The sequence below is a fragment of the Ranitomeya imitator genome, chromosome 5 (genome assembly GCF_032444005.1).
Source record: "Ranitomeya imitator isolate aRanImi1 chromosome 5, aRanImi1.pri, whole genome shotgun sequence".
NCBI lineage: Eukaryota > Metazoa > Chordata > Amphibia > Anura > Dendrobatidae > Ranitomeya > Ranitomeya imitator.
In genome coordinates this window covers 524315558-524340065 of record NC_091286.1, presented here as the reverse complement: position 1 = coordinate 524340065, position 24508 = coordinate 524315558, and the positions used below count along the sequence as shown (strand labels likewise).

Sequence of the window (24508 nt, the reverse complement as noted above, 5' to 3'; positions counted from 1 at the left end):
TGTGAAATCAAAGAGATAACAGTGGAAAAAAAAAAAAGAATCCCTGAGAATTATTCTTTATTTTTATTCTTTTCCCCTTCAGCTGAACAAATCAGTTGTTTCGTTGAGTCCATGGGGATTTATGGTGTTCAGCTTGTGAATCCAGAAGATCTCTTTTCTGTTGAGAGTCTGAACTCGATTAGAATTATCAAGGGGGACATGGTCAATAGGGATCACCCTGAAGGATATCCTTTTGTTGTGATACATTGCATAATGCCTGGAAAGGCCATGCTGTAAAAATCCTTCTTTTATATTATACCTGTGCGAGTTTATTCTTTTATGCAGCTGTTGCGTTGTCCTGCCCACATATAATTTCTTACATTCGCATATAATGACATAGATGACAAAACTGGATTGGCAAGTCAAATGGTATTTGATTTGAAACTCATCTGAATTTCCACTGTCTGATGAAAAAATTTTTGCATCATGAATGATGCTTGAGCAACACAGGCATCTCGGGACGCCACATCTATAGGAGCCTTGTCTGGGCTTTTTTGTAGAGGGATTGAGATCCTCTTTTTTCTTTAGCCGGCTGGGGGCCAACATGTTTTTCAATGTTGGGGCCCTTCGAAACGTTATCAGAGGATTGCTGGGAAGAAGCTTCCCCAATATGGGATCATTAAGAAGTATGCCCCAATGTTTTTCCAGAACCATGCGAATTCTCTTGTTCTGGGCTGAAAAAGTGGTAATAAAATTGAAGCTGAACTTAGTATCAGATGCAGATTTTTTTGTTTTTATATTAGAGATTAAGTCTATCTGTTCTATTTTTTTGCTTTCAGAGAAGGCTCTATGGATCAATTTTTGGGGGTAACTTCTCTCAAGAAATCTATGTGATAAAAGTTTTGATTGGTTAATGAAATCTATATCCATACTACAGTTCCTCTTGATTCTTTTATATTGGTTGAGTGGAATATTCCTCAACCATTTAGTGTAGTGTCCACTTTGATAATGGACATAACTGTTCGCATCCACAGGTTTGAAGTAGGTTCTTGTATGAATTTTTATATGGTCATGAAAAAAGTGAGGTCAAGGAAGTCAACTGTGTCAGGGTTTACTACAGGGGTGAAACCCAAACCCCAGGTGTTGTCTTCAATGCTCCTGAGGAATGACCCCACATCATTGTTTGAATTATCATAAATAAAGAATAAATCATCTATGTAACGTTTGTAAATGATGATGTTGGGTGCATGTATACTGCTGTATATGAAAATAATTTCAGGGATAGGGTCCCTGACATGAAACCTTGCAAATTATGTGGATGTAGTGATGCACACACATGTAGACCAGCTACACAGTTACTTGAGGGATTCCAGTCATCTAATCCGACTCACAAAGGACATCCCATGGAAGAACACTTTTGTTTTTATTTCCATGGATGTATCCGCCCTCTATTCCAGCATCCCACATGATTTGGGACTGGTGTGTTTTAAAACCTTCATAGACATTGATCCACGTTTGACACCTAGACAAAAAGATTTTTTATATGAAAGCATGCACTTCATACTCCATAATAATTTTTTTACCTTTCAAGATACTCTATACCATCAGATACTTGGGACCGCAATGGGCTCGAAGGTGGCGCCAACTTATGCAAATTTGTTTATGGCCATCTTCGAGTCCATTTTCATATACAGCAGTATACATGCACCCAACATCATCATTTACAAACGTTACATAGATGATTTATTCTTTATTTATGGATGTATTTTATGAGCCCAAGTCCAGTGCCCTACCTCCGCATAGGGATTGCGATTGTGCTATCGATTTGATTCCTGGTAGTAAGTTTCCTAAAGGTCGACTGTTTAATTTATCTGTGCCTGAGCACGCCGATATGCGGAGTTACGTAAAGGAATCCTTGGAGAAGGGTCATATTCGCCCGTCGTCGTCGCCATTAGGAGCAGGGTTCTTTTTTGTGGCCAAGAAGGATGGTTCGCTGAGACCTTGTATTGATTACCGCCTTGTAAACAAAATCACAGTCAAATTTCAGTACCCCTTGCCGCTGCTGTCTGATTTGTTTGCTCGGATTAAGGGGGCTAGTTGGTTCACCAAGATAGATCTTCGTGGTGCGTATAATCTTGTGCGTATTAAACAGGGCGATGAATGGAAAACAGCATTTAATACGCCCGAGGGCCATTTTGAGTACCTGGTTATGCCATTCGGGCTTTCTAATGCTCCATCAGTATTTCAGTCCTTTATGCATGACATCTTCCGAGAGTACCTGGATAAATTCCTGATTGTATACTTGGATGATATTTTGGTCTTCTCGGATGATTGGGAGTCTCACGTGAAGCAGGTTAGAATGGTGTTCCAGGTCCTGCGTGCGAATTCTTTGTTTGTGAAGGGGTCAAAGTGTCTCTTTGGTGTTCAGAAGGTTTCATTTTTGGGTTTCATTTTTTCCCCTTCTACTATCGAGATGGACCCTGTTAAAGTTCAGGCCATTTATGATTGGACTCAGCCGACATCTCTGAAGAGTCTGCAAAAGTTCCTGGGCTTTGCTAATTTTTATCGTCGCTTCATCAATAATTTTTCTAGTATTGCTAAACCGTTGACTGATTTAACCAAGAAGGGTGCTGATGTGGTCAATTGGTCTTCTGCTGCTGTGGAAGCTTTTCAGGAGTTGAAGCGTCGTTTTTCTTCTGCCCCTGTGTTGTGCCAACCAGATGTTTCGCTCCCATTCCAGGTCGAGGTTGATGCTTCTGAGATTGGAGCAGGGGCTGTTTTGTCGCAAAGAAGTTCTGATGGCTCGGTGATGAAACTATGTGCCTTCTTTTCCAGGAAGTTTTCGCCTGCTGAGCGTAATTATGATGTTGACAATCGAGAGTTGCTGGCCATGAAGTGGGCATTCGAGGAGTGGCGTCATTGGCTTGAAGGAGCTAAGCATCGCGTGGTGGTCTTGACTGATCACAAGAACTTGACGTATCTCGAGTCTGCCAAACGGTTGAATCCTAGACAGGCTCGTTGGTCGCTGTTTTTCTCCCGTTTTGACTTTGTGGTTTCGTACTTTCCGGGCTCTAAAAATGTGAAGGCGGATGCCCTGTCTAGTAGTTTTGTGCCCGACTCTCCGGGTTTGCTTGAGCCGGCGGGTATTCTCAAAGAGGGGGTAATTTTGTCTGCCATCTCCCCTGATTTGCGGAGGGTGCTGCAAAAATTTCAGGCTAATAGACCTGACCGTTGCCCAGCGGAGAAACTGTTTGTCCCTGATAAATAGACGAGTAGAGTTATCTCTGAGGTTCATTGTTCGGTGTTGGCTGGTCATCCTGGAATCTTTGGTACCAGAGATTTGGTGGCTAGATCCTTTTGGTGGCCGTCTCTGTCGCGGGATGTGCGTTCGTTTGTGCAGTCCTGTGGGATTTGTGCTCGGGCTAAGCCCTGCTGTTCTCGTGCCAGTGGGTTGCTTTTGCCCTTGCCAGTCCCGAAGAGGCCCTGGACACATATCTCTATGGATTTTATTTCGGATCTCCCCGTCTCTCAAAAGATGTCGGTCATTTGGATAGTTTGTGATCGCTTCTCTAATATGGTCCATTTGGTACCCTTGTCTAAATTGCCATCCTCCTCTGATTTGGTGCCATTGTTTTTCCAGCATGTGGTTCGTTTACATGGCATTCCAGAGAACATCGTTTCTGACAGAGGTTCCCAGTTTGTTTCGAGGTTCTGGCGAGCTTTTTGTGCTAGGATGGGCATTGATTTGTCTTTTTCCTCGGCTTTCCATTCTCAGACAAATGGCCAAACTGAACGAACCAATCAGACCTTGGAAACATATCTGAGATGTTTTGTTTCTGCTGATCAGGATGATTGGGTGTCCTTTTTGCCTTTGGCTGAGTTCGTCCTTAATAATCGGGCCAGCTCGGCTACTTTGGTTTCGCCGTTTTTCTGCAATTCTGGTTTCCATCCTCGTTTCTCTTCAGGGCAGGTTGAGTCTTCAGACTGTCCTGGTGTGGATACTGTGGTGGATAGGTTGCAGCAGATTTGGACTCATGTAGTGGACAATTTGACATTGTCCCAGGAGAAGGCTCAACGTTTCGCTAACCGCAGGCGCTGTGTGGGTCCCCGACTTCGTGTTGGGGATTTGGTTTGGTTGTCGTCGCGTTATATTCCTATGAAAGTTTCCTCTCCTAAGTTTAAGCCTCGTTTCATTGGTCCGTATAGGATTTCTGAGGTTCTTAATCCTGTGTCTTTTCGTTTGACCCTTCCAGCTTCTTTTTCCATCCATAATGTATTCCATAGGTCATTGTTGCGGAGATACGTGGCACCTGTGGTTCCATCCGTTTATCCTCCTGCCCCGGTTTTGGTTGAGGGGGAGTTGGAGTATATAGTGGAGAAGATTTTGGATTCTCGTATTTCGAGACGGAAACTCCAGTACCTGGTTAAGTGGAAGGGTTATGGTCAGGAAGATAATTCCTGGGTCTTTGCCTCTGATGTTCATGCTGCCGATCTGGTTCGTGCCTTTCATTTGGCTCATCCTGGTCGGCCTGGGGGCTCTGGTGAGGGTTCGGTGACCCCTCCTCAAGGGGGGGGGGTACTGTTGTGAATTCTGTGGTCAAGCTCCCTCCTGTGGTCATGAGTAGTACTGCGGCTGGTTCTGTCTATGAACTTCCTCTGGTGGATGTGAGTGGGGCTGCGGCTTCTGGGTTTCCTTCCTCAGGTGACGAGGTTAAGTCGTTAGGTGCTGCTCTATTTAACTCCACCTAGTTCTTTGTTCCTGGCCTCCAGTCAATGTTCCAGTATTGGTCTTGCTCTCTCCTGGATCGTTCTTGTGGCCTGTCTTCACTGCATAAGCTAAGTTCTGCTTGTGTTACTTTTGTTTGCTATTTTTTCTGTCCAGCTTGCTATATTGGTTTTTCTTGCTTGCTGGAAGCTCTGGGACGCAGAGGAAGCACCTCCGTACCGTTAGTCGGTGCGGAGGGTCTTTTTGCGCCCTCTGCGTTGTTGTTTGTAGGTTTTTGTGCTGACCGCAAAGCTATCTTTCCTATCCTCGGTCTATTCAGTAAGTCGGGCCTCACTTTGCTAAAACCTATTTCATCTCTGTGTTTGTATTTTCATCTTTACTCACAGTCATTATATGTGGGGGGCTGCCTTTTCCTTTGGGGAATTTCTCTGAGGCAAGGTAGGCTTATTTTTCTATCTTCAGGGCTAGCTAGTTTCTCAGGCTGTGCCCGAGGTGCCTAGGTCTGGTCAGGAGCGCTCCACGGCTACCTCTAGTGTGGTGTGATAGGATTAGGGATTGCGGTCAGCAGAGTTCCCACGTCCCAGAGCTCGTCCTATGTTATTATTAACTATCAGGTCACTTTGTGTGCTCTTAACCTCCAGGTCTATTGTGTTTCTGAATCACCAGTTCATAACACTGCACCAGCCTGGGAAGACTGAATCTGCAATAGCCAACCAGCTTGGAGTGAAGAAATCAACAGTGGGAGCAATAATTAGAAAATGGAAGACATACAAGACCACTGATAATCTCCCTCGATCTGGGGCTCCACGCAAAATCCCACCCCGTAGGGTCAGAATGATCACAAGAACGGTGAGCAAAAATCCCAGAACCACGCGGGGGGACCTAGTGAATGAACTGCAGAGAGCTGGGACCAATGTAACAAGGCCTACCATAAGTAACACACTACGCCACCATGGACTCAGATCCTGCAGTGCCAGACGTGTCCCACTGCTTAAGCCAGTACATGTCCGGGCCCGTCTGAAGTTTGCTAGAGAGCATTTGGATGATCCAGAGGAGTTTTGGAAGAATGTCCTATGGTCTGATGAAACCAAACTGGAACTGTTTGGTAGAAACACAACTTGTCGTGTTTGGAGGAAAAAGAATACTGAGTTGCATCCATCAAACACCATACCTACTGTAAAGCATGGTGGTGGAAACATCATGCTTTGGGGCTGTTTCTCTGCAAAGGGGCCAGGACGACTGATCCGGGTACATGAAAGAATGAATGGGGCCATGTATCGTGAGATTTTGAGTGCAAACCTCCTTCCATCAGCTAGGGCATTGAAGATGAAACGTGGCTGGGTCTTTCAACATGACAATGATCCAAAGCACACCGCCAGGGCAACGAAGGAGTGGCTTCGTAAGAAGCATTTCAAGGTCCTGGAGTGGCCTAGCCAGTCTCCAGATCTCAACCCTATAGAAAACCTTTGGAGGGAGTTGAAAGTCCGTGTTGCCAAGCCAAAAGCCAAAAACATCACTGCTCTAGAGGAGATCTGCATGGAGGAATGGGCCAACATACCAACAACAGTGTGTGGCAACCTTGTGAAGACTTACAGAAAACGTTTGACCTCTGTCATTGCCAACAAAGGATATATTACAAAGTATTGAGATGAAATTTTGTTTCTGACCAAATACTTATTTTCCACCATAATATGCAAATAAAATGTTAAAAAAACAGACAATGTGATTTTCTGGATTTTTTTTTCTCAGTTTGTCTCCCATAGTTGAGGTCTACCTATGATGTAAATTACAGACGCCTCTCATCTTTTTAAGTGGTGGAACTTGCACTATTACTGACTGACTAAATACTTTTTTGCCCCACTGTATATACAGTTGAAGCCAGTAGTTTACATACACTGTATAAAATGACACATATGCATGTTTTTCTCAATATCTGACATGAAATCAGAATAAACCTATCCCGTTTTAGGTCAATTAGGATTATCATAATTATTAATATTTGCCAAATGCCAGAATGATAAGAGAGAGAGGCAGAATGTTTTAATGTAATTTTTTTACTTACTGCAAAGTCAAAAGTTTACATACATTTCATTAGTATTTGGTACCATTGCTCTTAAACTGAATGACTTGGGTCAAACGTTTGACATATCCTTCCATAAGCTTCTCACAATAGTTGGTCGGAATTTGGGCCCATTCCTCCTGACAAAACTGGTGTAACTGATCCTGGTTTGTAGTTCGCCTTGCTTGCACCTGCCTTTTCAGCTTTGCCCATAGATTTTCAATAGGATTGAGATCAGGGCTTTGTGATGGCCACTCCAACACATTGACTTTGTTCTCCTTAAGCCACTTTGTTACCATTTGGCAGTATGCTTTACAGACATTATCGTCACTAATATGTGTCAAAGTAGCATGTAATGTTGGTAAGTGTATCAACATACTCAGAAACCCCCGCTCTCTCCGGTGTCTAGCGCCGTTCTTCTCCTCTTCTCAGTGACGCCACCCTTCTGCAGCGTGTCCTGGTCATGCTGCGCTCTGTGTAGCCTGGAAGTAGCTTTTATAATGTAAACCTATGGAGCATTGGTGAAAAAGTCTTCCAGCTCGCTCATAGAGCATAGAGTGATCCGCTAGACACAACTGTGATGAAGTCACTGAGAAGAGGAGAGTGGTGCTGGACACAAGAGAGAGTGGCTCTATGTGAGTGATTTAATACACTTACCTACATTTCATGCATATATACACACATTTAATAACAACATACATGAGGATGCTTCTTTAACGACACCTCAGGTATCCCGCTACTCTGAATACACCTACCCCAGACCTGGTTATTGCAGATACCTGCCCCTTTTATTGTTATTAGCTGCTGTTTTGCACACTATTAATGCCACCATTGAATTTCCGCATCTGGCTTTTGAGTTGCCTGATCTACAGATGTTGTCATATAACCTGAACATGATTTGTGAAGGCGAAAACGATAAAACACCGCTAGCATTCTCAGAAATATTTCCCATTACTGAATAACCTTGAGTGTCTATCCAAGAATTTACAATTGACATTCACAATTCACAAGCCGTGATTGTTTATCTTCTCCACCAAGGTGACCTCCTCCCCAGTCACCGTCCCCTGATACAACAACAAATTACCCAGCTCCGTGTAATCTTTCTAAAAGCGACCACCAGAGCAGACGCTGCCACGTCCGTCCGTACCGTCATTAGTGATGTCCCTACTGTTTACACCCATGATGTAATGAGGTCCAAAGCTCAACAGTCTCGTTCATTGGGTTAAGTCCATTAACCAGTTTGGGTTAGTTAAGTGTTCGCCATAAAGACGATGCTGGAATTTACAGTTCAACAAAAAAAAAAACGACCACCCCAGGAAACATTTTTTTTTTTTGGCGCTTTAATTATAAATCAAAGATCCTATTTCTAGCTACAGGCTCTGTAATGTACTATTATCATTCTAGCCCCCTGACTGTCAGAGCTGATAGAAATAAATGATTATTAGTGTCAGTGATTACAATTGCCAGAGAAAGGAGACTCAGGAGTGGAATACATTATCCATTTGTCAGAAGCTCTCCAGCAGACTGTGACTTGCATACATGGCTTGGATCTGAATCAAGCCCCTAACCGTGAAGGGGACATTTCATCCTCTCAGACACTGGCTCAGGATGTGCCTGTGCAGACTGGGAAAACGTGCACATTCCTCAGGACTGGAGGATTTCAGCACCAGGAGCTGTGGACAGCAACAGCAGCACTGACTGTGGAGGCAGAGACAGGATCAGGGCTCTCCAAGCTCCACACAACCCAGCTACTCCAGCTTTCCTACCACAGCCACCTGATACCAGGTGGGTTCCTTCACCAGCTTCTTCACCAAGGCTGAGGGATCTTACAAGACTGTGGAAGTTCAGTCTGGGAGACAAAGCAATGCGTTCACCAGCACACAAGATGCCCATCTTGCTTCTTAGAAGGGGACATTAAAGGGCATTACCACTGTTAAACTGATTGTCATACATCCAGTCTTCTAAAAACTACCTTCTATGTTTGTGGAGATAGCTTTCCTCATTGGGGGCTTCATCCTGTGGGCTATCCAAGGAATAACTGCAACTTCATGGCAAGAATAAAGCTAATGCTTCCATAGCAGCAATAATCCGGCGTTTGCAAGTTTTCTTTATAAAGTGGATGTGAAATCAGAGCAGAAAATGGTGAGTAATTTACATACCTGTGTGCTTTCTACCTTGGATTAGGAATTGTAGTAACCTTCAATTTGCAATTCTCTTTTATTGTGTCTACTTTAGATGAGGATACCTGTAATAGGTTTTGTCCTGTAGAAACCTTATTAATAATTCATCCTTCTTGAAATCACTGTTTGTGCCACATGTTGAACTTTGCGTCACCTGTGTATATATAGTATATATTTTATACTCACAGATTTCGTATAACCTCTAAAATATAATCCTAAGGGTGAAAGGCAGAAGATGCCACAAATTTATCACAGTGTAGGATAGATTAAGCGCAATGATAAATATGTTGGACACATTACTTACAGGACGTCTTTGTTGGCTCAATTTAGACCAAAATTTTGCACAAAAATTATGGAACATGCTGTTAATAAATCGGGAGTATTTATGGAAACCACTGAGCGGCCCTAACTCTTTTCTAAATAATTTTTGAAAAATGAGCAATAGAGGTGCAAGAGGTAACATACATGGTCACAGGATTTACGTCTGTGTGTGTTACTCATCTCACAATTTGGTTCTTCGATATTTCTTATGTTACATACTGAATATATTTTATAGCTGCCTGCATCATTATACTGTATATGAGAAAGTCTGGGGTCAATGTTTCCGTTCTATATTACGGATACACCCAACGTGTGGATTATGTGATATTGGACTGCATATCGGACCACCTCTACCATGACAATGTACACAATCGCAGAATGAGTGCCACCAAATGGTGTGTGTCTGCAACCATTAGGTGACGTGCACAGTTTGGCAGCTGAAAATTGACATTGCCATGTAACCGTCACCCACAGAATTCACATTTATGTCTATAATGAGTAAAATACATTTGAAATTTTGTATCCAAACATTTGCTGCTACAAGTTGTCTTCTACTCTCCGTCCACCATCTGATTGATGCACATCAATGCAGAGTTCATGCCATCTTATTATAGTTCTAATGAGATGCTGCTTGCACCATTGTACATTTGGAAATTTCTGGAAAAATATCTTTCTATCTTCACTTACAACAATGTACTTTCCATGTTTATCAGATTGCAAGTGCTCTGGTGACAAGCTTATTATGGAAGGTCCTGATAGTGTGAACCATGACAGTCAGCTTCTATTAACAGGGGAACGCCTGTGTACATGTTTGTAGTGAGGAATTATATCAAGTCTCTTACGACCAGTGACCATTTATTGATTTCAAGAGACAGCAGTACTTGACTTGATGTTTAGCTCTAGCAAATAGAGGTCAACTTCAGGCCCCCAACTGCTTTACATTTAAAATGCCAGGTTTTTGTCATGTAATAAATCATATAAAAAAGAATAATATCAGAACTTCCCCCCCCCCCCTTTAATTTCACCTATAATCTGTAGACGAGGGGCAGTACCCCGAAACACAGTGTCTGCAAATTGAGATTCTGGTTTGGCTATCATCCTAAGTCATGTGACAAGGCTCGATAAAGAGTCGACATTGACTGTTAGGATTGCTACTTCCAATAGGTGGCACTAGAGTTCTAGGCCTCTTCCTCTCTGGAGAGACAATTTGCATATTTCCCAGAGGAGCATTGCGGCTTTAAGTCTCCTCACCTCGACATGCTTATCATGTCACTCTCCACAAGGAGAAACGATACTTCTTGGATCCCGGTCAGACTCCTCTCAATTAGCCAAACCAGATCTCCACTTTGCACTGACGAGGGGCAGTACCCCGAAACACAGTGTCTGCAAATTGAGATTCTGGTTTGGCTATTATCCTAAGTCATGTGACAAGGCTCATTAAAGAGTCGACATTGACTGTTAGGATTGCTACTTCCAATAGGTGGCACTAGAGTTCTAGTCCTCTTCCTCTCTGAAGAGACAATTTACCTATAATCTGTAAAACTCAAATGGAAAATAAACTGAAATCTTTTCAAGTGGAAAAAGAAAAAACTAAAATAATGTGGTTGCATAAGTATGCATAATCTTCAACTACTACTTTGTTGAAGTACGGTTTGAATTTATGACGACATTCTGTCTTTTTTGGGTGGGAGTCTATCAGCACGCCACATCTAGAATTGGCAATCTTGCCCCATTTTTCCTTGCACTTGTGCTCTAAATTTGTCGGTATCTCCTGAGTACAGAACCCTTTCAGGTCACCCACAGATTTTCAAATGGATTCAGGTCCAGGCTCTGGCTGGGCCATTCCATACCTTTAATATTCTTCAGATAAATTCATTCTTTTGTTGATTTGGAGGCATGCTTAGGATAATTGTTATGCTGAAAGGTGAAATTACTCTTCATCTTTTTAGAGGAGGCCAGAAGGTTTTGATGCAAAATTGACTGATATTTAGAACTGTTCATAATTTCCTCCATCTTGTCTAAAACCCTAGATCTATTTGCTGATAAACAGCTCCAAAGCATAATGCTGCCTCCACCATGCTTCACTATGTGTATGGCATTCTTTTGGTGATGTTTAGTGTTGGCTTAGCACCAAATATACTTTTTGGAATTATGGTCAAGTTCAACAAAATAAAACAAAAAATCCATTCAAAATGTAACTGTGTCAGAGAAGAGATCCAGACTATAAAAGGTCTTGAGAAGGATCATCACATTGTAGATAAACACTCAGACAAGATAAGCAATATTATGATACTGGTTATTCCGAACTATTGACAGATATGTAAGTCTCTGTTCAATGATAGATATGGTAATGTTCAATCACCGCACACTCTTAATAGATGCTTGTGAAGACTTTATTAGGGTATGTGCACATGTTGCAGATTTCCTGCGGATCCGCAGCGTTTTTTTTCTGCGCAGAAACGCTGCAGATCTGCAAGTGATTTGCAGTACAATGTAAATCAATGGAAAAATATATGCTGTGCTAATGGTGCAGAAAATTCCACACGGAAAATGCAGCGGATTAAAAGAAGGAGCATGTCAATTCTTTGTGCAGATCTGCAGCGTTTCTGCACCCATTCCATAATATAAATCTTTACAGAATCCACAGTAAATCCGCAACAAAAACACACAAAATCTGCCAAAAAAATGCTCAGATTTTGACCTGTGTTTTCTGCCAATAGATTCAGAATCCGGACAGAAAATTCCACAGGCAAATCTGCAATGTGTGCACATACCCTTATACAGGTGTTGATGCAGCGATAACACAATTCAGCCGGACCTACCTAGGACCCAGGTGTCCTTTTGCAAGCAGGATATACTTTATTTTACCAACAGCGACTATGTGAATAAGACCCTATGAGGGTCGAAATGTTAGGTTCTTGTCCCCTCACCATTTTCTCTAGCTCTGCACCAATTCCTTATTCATGAATGGGTTTTCCATAGTTAGGAGTTTTAACTTCACCATATTTATTTTTTTTTATACAGCACATCTAAAAAATGTAAATAATCATGATGCATCTCAAAGGTGAAACAAAGTCTCAGACTTTTACAATTAAGTTTAACCAATTCAGTCAAATCCTTAGTTACATAGTAACATAGTTAGTAAGGCCGAAAAAATACATTTGTCCATCCAGTTCAGCCTATATTCCATCATAATAAATCCCCAGATCTACGTCCTTCTACAGAACCTAAATAATTGTATGATACAATATTGTTCTGCTCCAGGAAGACATCCAGGCCTCTCTTGAACCCCTCGACTGAGTTCACCATCACCACCTCCTCAGGCAAGCAATTCCAGATTCTCACTGCCCTAACAGTAAAGAATCCTCTTCTATGTTGGTGGAAAAACCTTCTCTCCTCCAGACGCAAAGAATGCCCCCTTGTGCCCGTCACCTTCCTTGGTATAAACAGATCCTCAGCGAGATATTTGTATTGTCCCCTTATATACTTATACATGGTTATTAGATCGCCCCTCAGTCGTCTTTTTTCTAGCCTAAATAATCCTAATTTCGCTAATCTATCTGGGTATTGTAGTTCTCCCATCCCCTTTATTAATTTTGTTGCCCTCCTTTGTACTCTCTCTAGTTCCATTATATCCTTCCTGAGCACCGGTGCCCAAAACTGGACACAGTACTTCATGTGCGGTCTAACTAGGGATTTGTACAGAGGCAGTATAATGCTCTCATCATGTGTATCCAGACCTCTTTTAATGCACCCCATGATCCTGTTTGCCTTGGCAGCTGCTGCCTGGCACTGGCTGCTCCAGGTAAGTTTATCATTAACTAGGATCCCCAAGTCCTTCTCCCTGTCAGATTTACCCAGTGGTTTCCCGTTCAGTGTGTAATGGTGATATTGATTCCTTCTTCCCATGTGTATAACCTTACATTTATCATTGTTAAACCTCATCTGCCACCTTTCAGCCCAAGTTTCCAACTTATCCAGATCCATCTGTAGCAGAATACTATCTTCTCTTGTATTAACTGCTTTACATAGTTTTCTATCATCTGCAAATATTGATATTTTACTCTGTAAACCTTCTACCAGATCATTAATGAATATGTTGAAGAGAATAGGTCCCAATACCGACCCCTGCGGTACCCCACTGGTCACAGCGATCCAGTTAGAGACTATATAATTTATAACCACCCTCTGCTTTCTATCACTAAGCCAGTTACTAACCCATTTACACACATTTTCCCCCAGACCAAGCATTCTCATTTTGTGTACCAACCTCTTGTGCTTTGTTGACGCTTTTCATATTCCAAAAATGTCGTCTATATACTGCGACCACATTTCAATCTTTTTATGTCAGAGTTGGTGTCTTCCAACCATCCCAGGAGCAATTTAGCATCCATGGGGTCACAGGGGTTCCTCACTGGTGTGCCCCTGAGCTGTTGGTAGTCTCCAATCAAAAAGTATAAAGTTCATTGAGAGACAGAAATGTGACAATTTAAGGATGAAATTGTTGGGGATAAGGTACTGATGGCCTCTTATAGACAGGAAATATTCTACCACCTCAACCCCCTTATCAAGGGGGGTGGAGGAGTAAAGAGCCTCAACATTAATACTAGCAAACAGAGTCTCTTAGTCTACAGAAGACATTCAAAATGTAACAAGAGGTCTGTTATGTCACGTGTCTTTCTATAAGCCTAGTAGAGAGGGACTTAGCCCCTTCAAGATCTTGCCCTTTTTTGCATGTCTGAAAAACCAATATAGAACAATTGGAAATACCGCGCTACAAGTGGCTAGGACTGGTTCCCGTCCGTGATCCTAGTGTGACAGATAGAAACTCCTTATGATCGTGGGCGGCAGCCACTACTATTTGTCCAGTTTAACACATAAACCCCTATTGTGTATAACTCAATGAGGTAAGGAGAATTTTCCTTCAGATATAAATATTTTTATTAACAAACACAAAATAAATTAAATTACATACGGTAAGAGTACCACAAACCAAGCAGGTTTAAATGGGAGTGTAACCAGGTAATTAAACAATAGCTATATTATGCCCCCGTAAGAACAAATATCTTATATCTCCACATATTTAATATAGACAAGTTTTTGTGCAAAATTTCAAAAATATAGGAGAAAAAAGGGGTTTTGGCCCTTTAAGAACCGGGGGAGTGAACCTAGCCCAGATCGCTACAAATACAGCTGGCTATACACGGCAGGGTTTTCATTAGAAAACAAGTTTTTTTCTCTCTTTTCTCTTTTTTTGTATAATGGCATGTGCCATGTGTTATACCCCTACCACCAAAGTAGTTACCCAGCTGACGGATAAGCAAAAATGGACCAGAGTAAGAGTAATAAACTTACATAAAGCTAGTGAGAACCTGGAGCCCCAGCCTGCCGCCTCGACGCGCGTTTCACTGTTTTCCTTCTTCAGGAGACATGCAGCCCAGCCGCTCAACGATCTCTACACGGCTGCATCCAGTAGGTAATAGAATATCATTAGTCACCACCTACTGTTGCGGTATAGTATTATTACAACACAGGCTCAGCAGGAGAGCCACAATTAGCTATACTACGCATATAGAGGATCAATGCATCCCTTCTCTTCTAAGCATATAATAACCGGCAAACTGGACAAATAGTAGTGGCTGCCGCCCACGATCATAAGGAGTTTCTATCTGTCACACTAGGATCATGGACGGGAACCAGTCCTAGCCACTTGTAGCGCGGTATTTCCAGTTGTTCTATATTGGTTTTTCTTACTTTTTTGTCGGATTGGGCACATTATCCGACTGAGATACCAGCGGCACTTGTGTAGCTTACACCTGTAGTTATAGCGCCAGTGTATTTTATCGTTTTTTGCATTTCTGTTTTTCGCTCCCCTTCTTCCCAGAGCCAGAACATTTTTATTTTTCCATCAATATGGCCATGTTAGGGTTTGTTTTTTGCAGGACAAGTTGTTAAAGGGAACCTGTCACCCTGTTTCCCCCCCCAGGGCGTTCTTAAGTAAAAGAGCCACATTCAGCAGCACTAAGGCTGCATTCTGTGAAGGTGGCTCTTGTGCTTAGTATCCCTAGGAATGCTGAAATAATCACTTTTATAAATTGTCCGCCATACCTCTATTGTGCACCAGTATATGATACCATAAATTTACACTACCAACTTAATATTTCTGTTGTATAGAATTAGCAATACTTTTCGTAATCAGAAAAAAACATCTCTATGTGCCAGAAATAACCTGGATTAATTATGTAAATGTAACTACATTGGCAGACTCTAATTTTTCTCCTGTTCCATTCCTTTCATTGGCTTTATCATGATACATTGAATGTAAGGGGGCGTAGCTATATATGTGAGCTGTATCCTGACACTCGTACAGAGGTACCTATAGTGAAGGGGTGGTTTACATTTCACTAAAACCAGAAATGACTGAGGCACTTGCGGTTCAGTCAATGGAAAATGATGCGGTACCAGCTTGCTGCGAGACTTATGCCAGCAACTTGGTACAGATAGAATGAATTAGTAAGTCTTCAAACCTCTCTACTTTCTTAATTTTCACTAGACTCTTTTGATTGGTTTGATTGGTGGTCTAGGGGATCACGTTCTCAAGTAGCCACTTGGAGCACGAATCCACAGGGTTTTTACATCAAAAACAAAATATTGTTTATTCCAGTATTGAAAACAAAACTATAAACATAAAATTAATATCCATGTCCAGACGCTAACTAAACAATGCAGACCTGGTGTGGAGACACCAGGGGTCAGCGAATGCTCTAGTCTGTTGGCCCGAGACTGCATGGACCAGGGATCATCCTATTGAATGCACACTCTCCTTTTCCCATGGGCATAATACTACACAGACAACACAGGGTAAGGGTAAAACAGTGTGGCAATACTTTACTGAACCACGAGCAGGCAATACCAAATAGAACAGTCGCAGCAAAATACCCAAGATGGTACAAAATTACAGTTTCTCACCCTTCTGCCGACTTGCCAGGATTAAAGCAGCCGCGAATCCCACAGCCAACTAGCACCACCTGTGGCATGCACAGAGAGGAGGTAATGACAAGCTTAGGAAGCTGACAGTCCATTGAGTTACAAGGCCAGGTGATCGGAGGGTCACAGCCTGACTTTTCTGAACATCTACATGGAGCCAGGTGACCGGTGGGTCCCAATCCTGGCTTTCCCAAAAGTATATGTGAGGCTCAGGTGACCAGTGGGTCCAAGTACTGGCTTCTCCAAATGTACCCATGAGTTCAGTAATGGTCAATGGAGCAGATCTGTATTAATTCAGCTGGGACCATGGCCACCTAAGGTGGCATCTTGTAGAATGTCAAATCTGTGTCCCTAGTGATGGTCATGATTTTCTGGCTGCTGCCTTGAAGAGTGTTCTTGCCTGTGGTTTTGCAAAGAGTCTCTGGATCTTTTGGATGTCTTTTTATAGAGGCATATCCACCTTATTTAATTCACAACTGTTGTCCAGCAAGCCATCATCTACAGGTTAAGAGGAAGGTGTGATGAAATTAACTCGTATTGTTTGAGTATTTAATTTGCATTGTTTTTCCTGTTCTGTTTTGCAAGTCAACAGGCCACAGGGTCCCACACATTGGTCAATCAACATATTATCAAACATCTATTATTCAATTACCCTTTGTCTCTATCCCTCAAAGATAGTAGACAATGAGCTTGGAGCAAACAGCAACTCCTGAGTCAAATTTAGGCTAGTATGAACAATAGTCTGTGTTTCTTGACCAACCAAAGAACAAATACTTACATTCAAAAGTAAACATAAAGATAACAGTCTATGCCTCCTGGCTTACTGAAAATAGACATCTGTATAATTAGGATTAAATGCTGTTTCATCACATTGATCCCCGATCTTAATTAGCCAGACTCATCTTAACATATAATTCAATTTACACTGTGTAGGTAGATCAGGTCACAGATCTTTTTTAGAAATGATTGTGGCTTTGTATTCTTTCATTAATATCTGATTAAAGGGTACATTTTAAACTAGTGCTTTTCATAATTCTGCTGTTTTAGTTAATGATGAAGCGAGTTGCTATTATTTCCCAATTTATTTGTGGACACTTTTTTTCTTTTGCTGTTTTTGTCTTTTTCTCTCTGTAACACATATTTATAAAAGACTTGCTGTAGGTTTTTACAAAACATAGCCAGGCTTGAATGCTTGAATGTTTCTTTGTAAAAAAAAAAAAAAAAAGTTCATATCTGGCCACCCTACCCCACAGACCAGGAGAATGGAGAATACAGGATATTGTTGTGAAATGCAGTACACAACCAGTACTTGCAAGAAACCCCTGCAGCTACTTTAATGTTGCTGTGGGTTTCTTGTCAGCCTCTCAAACCAATTTTTTTCTTGTCTTTTCATCAATTTCTTACAGATATGCAGTTCTAGATAATGTCAGTGTTGTGCCAAATTTAAGCCACTTCTTGATGACCGCCTTCACAGTGTTCCATGGAATTTCTAATGCCTTGGAAATGTTTCTGTACCCTTCTCCTGAGTGATAACTTTCAACATTGAGATACCTTTCCTGTGTTGTACCGTAAATTGTTTACGGACCATAGCTTTTGCTGAAAAATGCAACTAAGAAAATATCAGGAAAATCTTTCTAAAATAGCTAAAATATGTACAGAGTTAATCAAAATCCCTGTAAATGATGGCAGCTGTGTACTGACTACTATTTAACATGAGTTTAAATGTGATTGGTTAATTCTGAACACAACCACATCTCTAATTATAAGAGGGTTTTCAAACTTATGTAACCACATTATTTTAATTTTGTTATCTTTATTTCCCCCCTTAAAATGATTTAAATTTTATTTCTCAATGGATTTGTATATATTATGGGTCACAATAAAGGTGGAAAAAGTTCTGAAATGATTTTTTTTAGCTGGATTTTTTTTTACATGACAAAAACCTGTAGAGTTTTTATATCCACTACACCTACAGTACAGACCAAAAGTTTGGACACACTTTCTCATTTAACGATTTTTCTGTATTTTAATGACTATGAAAATTGTAAATTCACACTGAAGGCATCAAAACTATGAATTAACACATGTGGAATTATATACTTAACAAAAAAGTGTGAAACAACTGAAATTATGTCTTATATTCTAGGTTCTTCAAAGTAGCCACCTTTTTACTTTAATGATTGCTTTGCACACTCTTGGCATTCTCTTGATGAGCTTCACGAGGTAGTCACCGGAAATGGTTTTCATTTCACAGGTGTGCCCTGTCAGGTTTAATAAGTGAAATTTCTTGCCTTATAAATGGGCTTGGGACCATCAGTTGTGTTGAGCAGAAGTCTGGTGGATACACAGCTGATATTCCTACTGAAGACTGTTTAGAATTTGTATTACGGCAAGAAAAAAGCAGCTAAGTAAAGAAAAACAAGTGGCCATCATTATTTTAAGAAATGAAGGTCAGTCAGTTTGAAAAATTGGGAAAACTGTGAAAGTGTCCCCAAGTGCAGCTGCAAAAACCATCAAGCGCTACAAAGAAACTGGCTCACATGAGGACCGCCCCAGGAAAGACCAAGAGTCACCTCTGCTTCTGAGGATAAGTTTATCCGATTCACCAGCTTCAGAAATCCCAGGTTAACAGCAGCTCAGATTAGAGACCAGGTCAATGCCACACAGAGTTCTAGCAGCAGACACATCTCTACAACAACTGCTAAGAGGAGACTTTGTGCAGCAGGCCTTCATGGTAAAATAGCTGCTAGGAAACCACTGCTAAGGACAGGCAACAAGCAGAAGAGACTTGTTTGGGCTAAAGAACACAAGGAATGGACGTTAGACCAGTGGAAATCTGTGCTTTGGTCTGATGAGTCGAAATTTGAGATCTTTGGTTCCAACCACCGTGTCTTTGTGCAACGCAGAAAAGGTGAACGGATGGACTCTACATGCCTGGTTCCCACTATGAAGCATGGAGGAGGAGGTGTGATGGTGTGGGGGTGCTTTGCTGGTGGCACTGTTGGGGATTTATTCAAATTTGAAGGCATACTGAACCAGCATGGCTACCACAGCATCTTGCAGTGGCATGGTGTTCCATCCAGTTTGCGTTTAGTTGGACCATCATTTATTTTTCAACAGGACAATGACCCCAAACACACCTCCAGGCTGTGTAAGGGCTATTTGACCAAGTAGGAGAGTGATGGGGTGCTATGCCAGATGACCTGGCCTCCACTGTCACCAGACCTGAACCCAATCGAGATGGTTTGAGCTGGACCGCAGAGTTAAGGCAAAAGGGCCAACAAGAGCTAAGCATCTCCTTCAAGATTGTTGGAAGACTATTTCTGGTGACTACCTCTTGAAGCTCATCAAGAGAATGCCAAGAGTGTCCAAAGCAGTCATTAAAGCAAAAGGTGGCTACTTTGAAGAACCTAGTATATAAGACATATTTTCAGTTGATTCACACTTTTTTGTTAAGTATATAATTCCACATGTGTTAATTCATTAATTCATAGTTTTGATGCCTTGATGTACAATTTTCATAGTCATGAAAATACAAAAAAAAATCTTTAAATGAGAAGGTGTGTCCAAACTTTTGGTCTGTACCTAAGACCAAATGTTAGAAAGGATACATTTGCATTCTAGATGGTAGTTTAGCTATGCATTCAACTGATTATATGTATTTTGTAATCCTTCCAGTATGGATTCATAAATACCTGCTTGAAGTCACTGGTGATTGAGAAATATGGTGAAGAGACATGGGATTTACTAAGGTAAGTTATTAACAATTAATGTACCATATATTGCTTATGGCGATGTTTTATTATTTGTTTCTAAAAGGATAATAATTTAATCAGTGTTGTAACTATATTTATTTTAATATATTTTATCTCTTTTAAAATGTTGTGTGTGCTAAAACTTTTATTGTAGTTGTTTTAGACCCTATTAAACATATACCAAGCAGTGGCATAATGGGTAGGGGAAAGTGGCGACTGTCACCTGGTGCCAAAGTCTATGGAGGCACAACATTTTTCCCTGGAAATCTAGGCATGTAGTGAGTGCCTGACTGGTAGCCAGCAAGCTACGGTAAATAAGAAAAGTATCCGGGGGTTGCTTTAACAGCTCGGTCAATGCTGCAGATTCTTATTTAGACCACAATAGACAAAAAGAGTTTGCCACCGGCTGCTGGTCTCTGCAAAGGCAGAGAGAGAGGAGCAAAGTAGTTTGTTCTTCCATAGTTTCCTCTTCTCTTGCAAGTGGCGTACTGTGGGTTGCCAGCACCCTAGGCAAGGCAAGTATTTTTTCCCTCTAACTCATAGAACATTAGCATTCCCTAAGCCCCACCTGTATTGAAAGCTTTATCGCCCAAATACTATTTGGGGCTTGGGTGGCTCCGATTCATTTTGGTTTGGGAGTTGGGCAGGATACTGTAGTTACACTGGTTGCTACTGGGGTTGACCAGCGGAGGGGTGTGGCAGGAGTTGTGGCTGAAAAAGGCCAGAATGAAAAGGACTAGGAAGATGAGGTTGTGCATATGAACAATAGGGCCAGGAATGAGGTATATATATGTATAATTTGAAGGCGCGCTGGGGATACATCTGAAGCAGCAAGAGAGGATAAGATTTGGAAGGAAGTATATGTGGAAATTTTATCTTTGCTGCTATTGGAAAAGTTTAACTTTGATAAGGTTAAGCCTTCCAACTCTAAAAAAAGAAAAAGATGAGGAGAAAAAACGTAAATATAGCTTAATTCCAAGGGCATTTGCTAATTGGCTTCAGGCGATTTGCACTTCTGGCTAGCATAATTGGTGAGAGGAAGTGTGAGCATTGCTCTGCCCTGTTCAGTTATATGAATGCGATTGAGGAGACTTATAGAGTTTTGGTGGGACTTACAGTGGGTATGGAAAGTATTCAGACCCCTTTACATTTTTCACTCTGTTTCATTGCGCCCATTTGGTAAATTCTAAAAAGTTCATTTTTTTCTCATCAATGTACACTCTACACCCCATCTTGACTAAAAAAAACAGAAATGTAGTAATTTTTGCAAATTTATTAAAAAAGAAAAACTGAAATATCACATGGTCATAAGTATTCAGACCCTTTGCACAGTATTGAATAGAAGCACCCTTTTGAGCTAGTACAGCCATGAATCTTCTTGGGAATGATGCAACAAGTTTTTCACACCTGGATTTGGGGATCCTCTCCAGTTCCGTCAGATTGGATGGTGAATGTTGGTGGACAGCCATTTTCAGGTCTCTCCAGAGATGCTCAATAGGGTTTAGGTCAGGACTCTGGCTGGGCAAGTCAAGAATGGTCACAGAGTTGTTCTGAAGCCACTCCTTTGTATTTTTAGCTGTGTGCATATACCATAATGCACTCCACATAGTCCTCCATAAAGTATAATACACTCCCCATAGTCCTCCATATAGTATAATACACTCCCCATAGTCCTCCATATAGTATATTACACTCCCCATAGTCCTCCATATAGTATAATATACTCCCCATAGTCCTCCATATAGTTTAATACACTCCCCATAGTCCTCGATATAGTATAATATACTTCCCATAGTCCTCTATATAGTATAATGCATCCCCCTCATATAGTATAATGTAGCCCCCTCAGAGTATAAAGCATGGGCTGCCCCATCCCCATTCTGGTATTCATGCCCCCCTCATCCCTATCCTGGTATGAATGGCCCCAATCCCCATCCTTGTATACATTGTCCCCTCATCCCTATCCTGGTATGCATGACCTCCTGATCCCTATATTGGTTTGGCCCACTCATCCCTATCCTGGAATTAATGGACCTGTAATCCCCATCCTGGTATGCATAGCCCCCTTATCTCCATCCTGGTATACATGCCCCCCCCATCCCCAGCCTAGTATGTATGGGCCCCACATCCCCAGCCTGGTATGCTTGGACCCCTCATTCCCAGCCTCGTATGCATGGTCCCCTCATCCCTATCCTGGTATGAATAGCCCCCTCATCCCTATCCTGGTATGCATGGCCCTCATAAAAAAACCCATAAAAAATAAACTTTTGTACTTACCTTCCTTGTGCTCCCTCCCAGCGTCCTGTCCTGATGTCAGCAGCTGATTTCAACTTGTAAGTAGCTCATGAAAGTAGTATCATGCACTGCTTACAAGGCAAGTACAGCTGCCAGGATATTCACTGCTCCCCATACCCCAGACTATATGAGTGGTTGGTGAGCAGTGAATATTCATTTCACTTTAATAGCGGGCAGTGTTAGCCACAGCCGCAGGCTTCCTGCTGCTGGGCGATCACGTGTGCCAGCTACTAAAGGGAATGAATATTCACTGCTCTCCATTCCCATGGGCGTGGGGAGCAGTGAATATTCATTATCTTTAATAGCAGACACGTGATCACCCAGCAGCTGTGGCTAATAATGCCCACTATTAAAGTGAAATGAATATTCACTGCTCTCCACACTCATGGAAATGGAGAGGAATGAATATTCATTCTTTTTAGTAGTGGGCCTGTGATCTCCCAGCAGCAGGAAGCCTGCAGCTGCAGCTACTATTCCCGCTATTAATGTTAAAGGAATATTCACAGCTCTCCACTTCTATAATCTTTCCCATCTCTCGGCACCTGCTTCAGCGCATAGAGGTGGGAGGGACTATGGGTGTGGGGAGTAGTGAATATTCAATTGTTCTGTCTTCCTCCACGTAGGATGCTGTGTGGATTCCAACATACGGCTAAACCTTCATCCACATCCCAGTAAACAGACTGTGTTGATGCTTAAGTCTTATTTATTAGGGTGATGATAATCAAAACTATAACGTTGAACAACAATGGTGGACAGTATTCATAGTAGATGATCGAATAGTGAATGATGTTGATGTACAAAGTGGATGTTCAGTGAATAATCATAGTGGATGACTGGTGAAAAACTGTAAAGAATAACAGCATTTCAGTATATGCACATACAGGGTGCAATCACATAAATAACTGGGACATAACAGCAAGAATTATACAGAGTGCATTACACAGTAATTCTAACAGCACTGCCCTATTCTATACAAGAATGCATCTATCTAAATGCAGAGTACACATTAACCTAACTGCAAGCTGCAAAGCACATCTGCCTAACTATATCTGACTATAGGAGCTGCATAAGGCTTAAATACTAACACAAACATAAGATGCATTAAACCTTTATAAACGTACCGAGATCCGTTAGGACAGGGGTAAGAAAGTAAGCGAGACAGGAGCACGTGTGCCTCTCTGCAGATCTGAGGAAAAATGGCTACTGAAGCTTGTCTTCACAAGAAGAATGTGGACGGAACTAACCCATAAGACATTGCTCTTAGGAGGGAAAGGTTGGTAAACAACATGAAAAGTAGGCAACTGATAACCTCCAGTGGCCACAACTTGAATAACATGATAATTAACTCTCTGCACATTAAGATGGGCAGAACACTCCCCGCTTGGCGTCAACAGATGCCACAATTAGGTTCTTTTGGGGAAAATAATAATACAAGCTCGGTAACGGGCCTGAGGAACAGTTTGTTTTCTCCAAGCTTGCACACGTTGACCTCTACTTTCCGCACTTTCCCATCTTTACTGGGAAGGGTCTTAATGACTAGGCCGAGTGGCCACTCGTTCCGATGTGACTGACTGTCTTTGACGAGTACAACATCGCCAGATTGAATGTTTGAGCGGTCTTTCTGCCACTTTGTCCTGCTTTGCAGAGTGGAGAGATACTGTTTCCTCCATCTATTCCAGAAGACGTTGGACACGCTTTGTACTTGCCTCCATTGTCGTCTGTAGAGGTCTTTGTCATTGAATTCTCCGAGTGGAGCTTTCGGGACACAGGTTTTCTGTGTGAGTAACATTGCAGGAGTAAGGATGGATGGATCTCCAGAATCACTAGAAAGTGCTGTCTTGTAGGACTGGGTTACAAGAAATAGACAAGCTATAGCTCGAACAAGTGACTTCCAGGTGGAGAACCTGCTGAACCGGTGAGATTCGAGGTGGCAGCTTGAAATCTCTGTATGTAGAGCAGACACTTGAGGTCGGATCTCTTCGTCTGCATCTGGACCCACTAGTTCAAAAGTTTCAGGCCTGCTGATGTGGGACATCGAACGGTACAAAGAGGTAGGACCTGTGAACCATGAAGTGTCCTTCAGATGACTGGGTGCAACGGATCTAGTCGCGTGGTCCGCAGGATTGTGGTGAGTAGGTACGTAGTGCCACTGATTAGGGTCGGTGGATCTTCTTACCCGAAGTACCTGGTTGCTGACGTAGACGTA

General features: G+C 41.9%; 1 protein-coding gene across 1 annotated transcript in view; it reads left to right on the top strand.

The window, feature by feature from the left end:
• The first annotated feature begins 8389 nt into the window (after positions 1-8389).
• LOC138637838 (guanylate cyclase soluble subunit beta-2-like) overlaps positions 8390-24508 on the top strand; it is a 125395-nt gene continuing 109276 nt past the window's right edge. Inside the window, exons 1-2 of the mRNA XM_069726762.1 lie at positions 8390-8906; positions 19931-20004. Coding sequence (XP_069582863.1) covers positions 8904-8906; positions 19931-20004 — 77 coding nt within the window. The 5' untranslated portion in view covers positions 8390-8903. The remainder of the gene's footprint in view (positions 8907-19930; positions 20005-24508) is intronic.